Genomic DNA, 8,182 nt, shown 5'->3' on the forward strand with positions numbered 1-8,182 from the left:
TTTTTAATTAAAAAAAATTTTTTTTTTTAAATTTTGGACAGGCAGAGTGGACAGTGAGAGAGAGAGACAGAGAGAAAGGTCTTCCTTTGCCGTTGGTTCACCCTCCAATGGCCGCCGTGGCCGGCGCACCGCGCTGATCCGAAGCCAGGAGCCAGGAGCTTCTCCTGGATTCCCCTGGGGTGCAGGGCCCAAGCACTTGGGCCATCCTCCACTGCCTTCCCGGGCCATAGCAGAGAGCTGGCCTGGAAGAGGGGCAACCGGGACAGAATCCGGCGCCCCGACCAGGACTAGAACCTGGTGTGCCGGCGCCGCAAGGCGGAGGATTAGCCTGTTGAGCCACGGCGCTGGCCTGAGCCCAGTTTTTAGATCTTTCTTTCATTTATACTCATTCCTGTAGTAATCTTATTTATTTACATGGCTGTCTGGCGGCCTCCCTGCCTACCTACCTATCTATGTATCTATCTGTTTATATCTAGTATTGTCTGCAGCCATGACCCTCGCTGAAGATACACTGTTGGAGGCATGGTCTCAAGTTATGCTACTGCAGTAATGGTATAAGTAGAGGGGGTGAGAACTGGTTATATTTTGGGTGCATTTTTGAAGGTAGAGACAGCAGGACTTACTGATGGAGTGGATGTGGGCTGTTAGAGAAAACAGTAATGATGTCCATGATTCTGCCCTGAATAACTGGACAGATGGAATTCATCTGTTGGAGCGCCTTTGCTACCTGTGATTGCATGGTGGTGGCAGCAGAGAATCAGTTCATTTTTGTGTAGTTTGAGGTCAGTATTGGACTTCCTGTGTATGTGTCTAGACACTTTGGGCATATGAGACTGTTCACTTATGAGACCAGGAGCTCCACTGAGGCAAGACCTGTGTTTTGCTCACTGCTGTGTCTGGTATAGTATCTGACACATCGTAAGGACTCAGCTGGATTGTTGAATACAATTTCCTACTATTTCCATTATGACTCTCATGGGGTCATCTTCCTCATCAGACCTCACACCTCGTAGTACTCATCACACTGACATGATGCTTTGTCAGTCTCCCCAGCCCAGACTTTGGATGCAGCTAATATTTTTTTTTCTTTTTTTTGACAGGCAGAGTGGACAGTGAGAGAGAGACAGAGAGAAAGGTCTTCCTTTTGCCGTTGGTTCACCCTCCAATGGCTGCCGCGGTAGGCGCGCTGCGGCCGGCGCACCACGCGGATGCAGCTAATATTAAGGTATTTCCATGCATAAGCTAGCAACCTTATCCTGGGGAAAGAATTTGGTAGGGTTGGGTGGTGAGTGTTCAGGATTCAAGCTTGACTTTTATTTTCAAGAAACCTTAAAAAAGGTCATTCTTTCCCTGCTCAAGTCTTTTTGTCCATATTAGGTCTAGGGTGGTGGAAGCTGTCAGAATTATGGGTTAAATCTCCCTCCCTAGATAGGAAGGCTTTTACAGCCTTTCTCGTGCATCCCTTTAACAAAGTATGATGGAGACAAGGAGGAGACAGACAACCCTTGGCTTAGACACATAGAATATATTTTGGGTGGGGTTCTGCCCACCTGTGCCTTAATGGAAATGACAATAGCAGTCCTCCTCAACGGATGTGGGGATTGGGGGCACCTATAGGTTCTTACTTCTCATCCACGTGGGCAGACCAGTGTTTCGGTCTGAGATAGGACTGGGAGCTAAAAGTGTTCCCTGGTTGGGTGGCACGGGCCATTCGAGGACAGTGCCGAGGGCAATGGCGGGGAAGGGCTGGGACTGAGGCAGAGCCCTGGTGTTGGGAGCGCAGCCGGAGCTTAGTGTCTGGGGAATGGGAAACCCTCAGGAAAGCCGAGCCCCCCAGCTTCTCCGTGGGGCATGATTGGCCCTTGGGGTGCCCTGCTGGCTTGTCCATCTTAGTTCTCCTCTTGGGGCTTCTGGCTGGAGCCAGGCTCTTCTCAGCATTCTCTTTTCTGCTTTTGGCCACTTTCTCAGCTGCAGAAAATGTGGATTCCAAACACCCTTTGCCTTTCGTCTTGGAGTTAAAAGAATACAGAAAGGATTTCATCTTATTTAACAAGCTGGCCTCTGGAGGGCTGGGCCTCTTGTGCGGGTGGGCTGGCTTCACCTGCCCCTCAAAAAGCAGACTTTGCCACGTGTGGCCCTGCAAAGCTTTCCCCTGAATCAGTTGGCCTCGGAGAGGCTGGCTATGGGGAGCCTGGGCCAGCACAGGCTGGGCATTCTCAAGAATCCTTGCTGGTTGGAGAATAACATTAAGCTTGGTGTGACTAGCTTGCAGGTCATTCTCTGATGCTTTTGCCGCAGAGACTCCTGGAGGCAGCTCTGGGGTCTTAAGCTGAGGGTGATTCTGGGGTCTGTGTTGACAGGGATCAGCAAAATGAAAGCTATGGCTCCGTCGCCAGGAGCCTCGAGGTGTCCTGTTCAGAGGCATCCCTGCTGGCCTCTGCTCTTCAACAGAATGTCTTTCTTCTCTGGGTAAGGAGGGCCCAAGCCCTGCATCTCCTTCCCCATGGTCTCCTGCTCCTTTGAGTGTCCCTGAGTCCTCTCTCTTCTTAGGCATCATGCGGAGTGGGGCTGAGTCCTTGCTCTTGCCCAGGCTTTGGGGCTCAGGGCTCCAGGATTCCTCTAGGCTGGGGTTGTTCTCACTGGCCTCCACCTGAACACAAAGCACCTGGGTCTCCGTCATGTCCCCAGTGGGCTGTGAGATCCTGGAGGCCCAGGGGGCAGAACCGTGGGGCACTTCTTTGCAAGTAGGTTGCTTTGGGTTCTGCTGCATTGCCTTCAACTCAGTGGCCAGCTGCTCCTTAAAGAGGACCCATTCTGGTTCTAGGACGGGAAGCATGTCTGGTGGGATGGGTGGTTCCTGGAGCAACGTGTTTTCTTGGTTGTTGAGATTCCCAAGAGACTCTTGGAGGTACATGTTCTCTGGATTTGTGGCAGTTTCTTCCCTGGACTCCCTTGCCCTGGCAGGAATTCCCAACTGTATCTCTAAGATCTTTTTTCTCAGGTGGAAGTTTAGTTTGGTCAAGATATGCGTCTTGATTGAGTAGGGGTTAGCAGGTTGTGGCTGGTTTTCTAGAAGCACCATCTCCATCATTTCTTCTTCTTGCTGTTCAATGTGGAGCTCCTCTGCAGTGTTTATACAAGTCTTGTTGTCATCTGGAAAGCACGGCCCAAAATCCAAACCTAGTTGTTGAAATGAAATCATCTGAGTCGGAGGCTCTGCTGGGATTTCGATAGGCCCAGATACCACCTCTGTGATTATAGATTGGCTAGTGATGGCTGGGGACGTGGCCCTGGAGAGAGCCACATAATAAAGAGCAGGCAGCCCCGACAGGAAGGCCAGGTACTTGTGCTGTAAAGTCGTCTCCAGTTTCTCAATGACTTCCTCAGACAGGGCTTGGGGCAGCTTACGGCGTCTGGGGACAGGACGTGGTAGGGCCTGTTGCTGTGGCTCAAGCTCTATTGGCATCCAGGATATGACTTCGTGATGTGGGTCAGGGTCAGTTGCTTCCTGCAGCTCCAGGGGCTGGACTTCTGGAATGCAGGAAAAGGGAACCACTGCCAGGCCCCCAGGAATTCTGCAGTTCCAGGAGCTATAGACACGCGCAGGAACCTTGCCCTGTTGGATCTGTGCACACTTAGAGTTGATGTGGCTGTGCAACATTGCCTTGGCCTGCGTGAACAAGTATGGCATGGGGATCAAGACTGGGGTCACAATGGGTGAGAGCAGGTCACCGGCCCTGTTGGTGTCTAGGGCTATGGTCTGGGGTGCACTCTCATCGGGTAGATCTTCGCTGCTCCAGGCCAGCGCCTGCTGGTCAGTGGAGGAAAGGAGCAATTGGATGGACTGCTGGATCTTCTGGGGCAGACCCCAGCGGTGGTGAATCAGCTGCTTCTGGAGATGGAATTCCAACATCCTCCGGGCATTTTCCGGGAAGAAGAGCAGTTCCCTGGTGAGGACTGAGATAGGCTTTGCCGACCAGCAAGTTTTCAGAGGCTCTGGAGAGTGGGCTTTGCCATAGGACTCATACTGCTTGGGGCTCTGGGCATGCTGAGATTTCCGGAAGGCAGCCGGCAAGCCCCATTGAAGCTGGAGCTGCCTCTGCAGCAGGTGCCATTCCAAGGTTTCATACTCAGCCAGAGTCAGAAATGGGACGTTGAACTGAGCTTGTTGATGGTCAGATGGAGCCACCCAATTTGGGGAAGGTGGGGAAGAGGGTGCACATGACTGGGGTGTAGTTTTTGGCATCAGAGGGAGGAGAGAATACTCCTTGATGAGAAAAGGATCCTTCAAGGAGGGCTTAGACATGTTTTCATTCTCAGAGAGGCCTTGAGAACCCAAGAAAGTGGCAACCAGAGACTCACTATGCAGGGAAGGGAGGCCACAGAATAGTTGGCTGTATTTCTGTTTCAGGTGGACTCCTGAATCATTATCCTGTTCACCAAGGAATGGATGGAAGCCACTTGGATCTTTAGTTGCTGGAGAGGCTAATGCTAAGGCCATAGGGTGTGGAAATTGGTGGCAGTGTTGCCTTTGTTCTGGGTCCATTATGGACCATTCAGAAACCCAGAATGTCTGGGTAGGCTGGCCAGCGGTACATGAACACCAGGCCTCGTGGCAAATGGTTCCAAAGCCATTAACAGAGACCTGAGATGCATTATTCAAGATGAAAGAAACCGGTTCATTATTTTCAGGCTGGTAATTGACTGGTGGATTTGGCATAAGTTGCCGAAGAGACTCCTCCACACGTCTAGGGAGCCTCCATCTCTGAAAATGCATCCACTTTTTCACATGTATCTCAAGAAGCCTTAGGGCTTCAGGACTAAGGAATGGCAGGTAGGCATGGGGTACCATTTGCAAGGCCATGGGATGTATCAGAGTGGTGATCTCTGGATTTAGGGTCATTAAAGAGACCTGGGAATTCAAAGGCTGCAGAGTTTGACAATCATGGACTTGGGTGGAAATAATCTCCACCATCTCCTGCTGGTTCTCTGGAACTCTAGTTTCCTCCAGCACTGAAGAAGCCATAGTCTCTGGGCCCAAGATCATCTCTGGCACTTGAAATTCCTGCTCTAGCTGGAGGTAATCAGCCCAGTATTCTTGGATGCTGGCTGCACTGGTTGATTGGACAGCTGACTGGGTTAAGTATTTGGCCTCTGTTGCTTGTGCCAGTTTGGGGGCTACCAATGCTGGTGGTGAGAGCTCTTCAGAGTGATCAGAATGAATCTCCAGACTCTGCTCAAAAGATACACTAGATATGGACAAAATCTCCAAACAAGAAGAACCCTGCGATGTCCCTGATAGAGTGGCAGAAACCTGGTTACTCTCCCCAGCCAGTAACTGGTGAATTTCCAGAGCCAGGGCATTGCAGGTTTGGCAACAGGGGTCTTCACACAGGAGCCGCCTCACACTTCGATCCCCAGGAAGCCAGCCCTGGCTAGGAAAGGGAACACAGCAATTGTTAGTGATGGAGTGAACTCTGCCTTTTTGGAAGAGTGTAGCCTGTGGATTGGTATTGTTCTCTACTAGTCCAGCACGACCCGAACCCTATACCCTCATATGTCTACCCTTTTCTTCTTTTCTTAAGGAACTGTTACTAGGCAAAGTATGGTAGGCTAGACTGAGAGTCTAAGGCTTGCTGGGCAAGGTCTCAGAGAAGCCATGGGAGGGAATGGTCCTCAGAGGATACTGGTAGGTGGACTCACTTTTCTACTGACCTTCTTGAGAAACTAAACTAGGAAAAATGAATCAGGCAGAGAGAATATACAGTGATTTGCTGATGGGCCATAACCAGGAACATCACCAGGTCGAACCTGGATTAGTATAATTTTACGTCAAGAAAGTCAGAGCCAACTGTTTGGTACATCTAAACTGGGAAATGAGGGCCTTGTGGGAATTCTGCATTCTGGGAGTATTTGGTGTTCTTGCTGCTAGACCCAGCATCTCTTGGGAACCAATCCTGTTCTCTATGGATCTTAAGGACTAGATAAGATGATAGACTCCTGTCTGAAGTCTGTCCTAGGAACTGGCTCCCTGAAGACAGAACCATAACAGGTAATGTCAGCCAGACCTACGTCCAGCCAGACTCAGGAGTCTTCCTTTGGAAGGGTGTGGTTATAAAGAGAATATGGCAATGATGATTTCTTAATATGCAAAACCCATTCTCTGGACTGAATGACTTGTCTCATGTCTGAGTGCAGCCCCCTGTAGCATCCTTTATGAATTATGCACTAGACAAAACCTGAGTTCCAGAACTGCGTTTGCCATAGCACTGAGTGCAATTGGGTGACCCTTCCCTCCTGAGATATGTCAACTCTACTCTGCCCAGGCAACCTTCTCAGCTAGTGAACCAGCATGCACTGTGTGTGTCTCCCACCCAGCCATTATCCCTCTCCTCATCTCTGCCCCAGGCCAAGCCAAGATACCATCACAGGCCAGACTCCAAGTTGGGAGACCAAAAAGAGCAGGAGATCACCTTTTCATGACTGAGATCAGCTCCCACGGCTTCTCAGCTTCTTCCTGGGAAAGTCTCCTAGCTGAGGAACCAGGAAAGAGTTTTATGGACCATGGGAGAGTGTCATGGTTATCCCAGCGGAAGCTGGAGACCTATGACTCAACCAGAGCAGACTGAAATACCCAACTATCAATGATCTCAGGTGTGTCTACATACAGTCTAATCACGGCTTGTTCTCGTGGGCCTTTGCCCTGTGAATGAGGTGAGATCATTGGTATTGTACCCATTTTATGGAGAACAAGACTGAGAGATGGTGTGACTTCTACAAGATTGTAAAACTAGCAAATCAAACAGTTAAGGGCATCTGGTTCCCAGGGGAAAAACAGAGAATTGGGGAACATTCCCACGTTGTTATTTCCAACCCATGGAAGTCCTCTGTGGAAGTTGTCAGTTTGGTAAGTGGGAGCCTTCAGTGGTTAGAGCACTGACTCCTGGCACCAGGTGTCATGAAGGGACAGGAACTGTGGCTACTTCACCCACAGTGGAAGGGAGTCAGAGGAGAGAGCAAGACTTTACCTCTTGATGCTGCATCTCTGGCCCTCTGCCTGACTTTTCAGTGACGCTTAAAGACAAAAGCATTAGAATGTGAAGCTGGAAAACCATTTCTGTTTTCATGTCCTAGATGAGACAACAGTCCTATAATCACTTCCCACTCCCTTTCTATATCTCTCTCTGTATTTTTAAAAATATTTATTTATTTATTTGAAAGAGTTACCGAGAGAGAGACAGATGCAAAGAGAAAGATTGATCTTCTATCCTCTGGTTCACTCCCTAGATGGCTGCGATGGTCAGGGCTGAGCAAGGCCAAAGCCAGGGGCTTTCATGTATGCTTATAATATGTGGGGTATTTCTGCTTTTAACCCTGATTGGGGATTTGTCGCTTTCTTTAAACACTGCCTCTGTTCATACTATTTTTTTTTCTTCTCCTAGTACCCCAATTAGAAGACTTTCTCATTGTTTGAAACTGTCTTTCAGCCTTATGTCCCTCTGTGTTGGTATTCCTTAAAATGTTTTCAATTCTATCTTACAATTCACCAACTTCCTTTACTATATCAAAGTTGCTAAAGACATTCATCCATTGTGTTTTTTTTTTCAATTATTATACTCTTTATTTTCTGAAAATCACTTGTCCTTTTTCAAAAATGTCTGCTCCTTGTGTTTTATTTCTTAAATAGTTTAAAATAAACATTTCATAGTCTGTGTCTGATCATTTCTATACCTGAGTATCTTTTTTTTTTTTTTTAAGATTTATTTTATTTATTTGAAAGGCAGAGTTAGAGAGACACGGAGAGACAGATCTTCCATCTGCTGGTTCACTCCCCAAATGGCTGCAACAGCAGGGCTGTGCCAGGCTGAAGCCAGGATCCAGGTGCTTCTTCTTGGTCTTCTACATGGGTGCAGGGCCCAAGCACTTGGGCCATCCTTTGCTGCTTTCCTAGTAGCATTAGCAGGGAGCTGGATCAAAGTGGAGCAACCAGGACTCAAACCAGAACCCATATAGGATTCTGTCATTGCAGAGGTTTAACCCCTTACGCCACAGCACCAGCCTGTACCTGAATATCTTCAAGCTGATTCTGTTTAATATTGTTACTGCTGGGTCTTGTTTGATGAACCTTGTTTTCTGGTTTCTTAACTTTGAGCTGATTATTTTCCTCAGATTTTTATCTCTA

At 48.6% G+C, this 8,182-nt stretch overlaps 1 protein-coding gene and 1 pseudogene across 1 annotated transcript; one reads left to right on the top strand and one right to left on the bottom strand.

Moving 5' to 3' along the window:
• Positions 1-8,182, top strand: part of LOC133771779 (olfactory receptor 13C7-like) — a 135,990-nt pseudogene that overhangs the window by 62,929 nt on the left and 64,879 nt on the right.
• LOC133771778 (protein SPATA31F1-like) lies at positions 1,529-7,101 on the bottom strand. The gene is made up of 3 exons (XM_062208082.1): positions 7,029-7,101; positions 6,474-6,534; positions 1,529-5,435 (listed from the first exon to the last, which is right to left on the bottom strand). Exons 2-3 carry the CDS (start codon positions 6,479-6,481, stop codon positions 1,622-1,624), a joined length of 3,822 nt encoding a protein of 1,273 aa, XP_062064066.1. The 5' UTR covers positions 6,482-6,534; positions 7,029-7,101; the 3' UTR covers positions 1,529-1,621.

The sequence above is a fragment of the Lepus europaeus genome, chromosome 12 (genome assembly GCF_033115175.1).
Source record: "Lepus europaeus isolate LE1 chromosome 12, mLepTim1.pri, whole genome shotgun sequence".
NCBI lineage: Eukaryota > Metazoa > Chordata > Mammalia > Lagomorpha > Leporidae > Lepus > Lepus europaeus.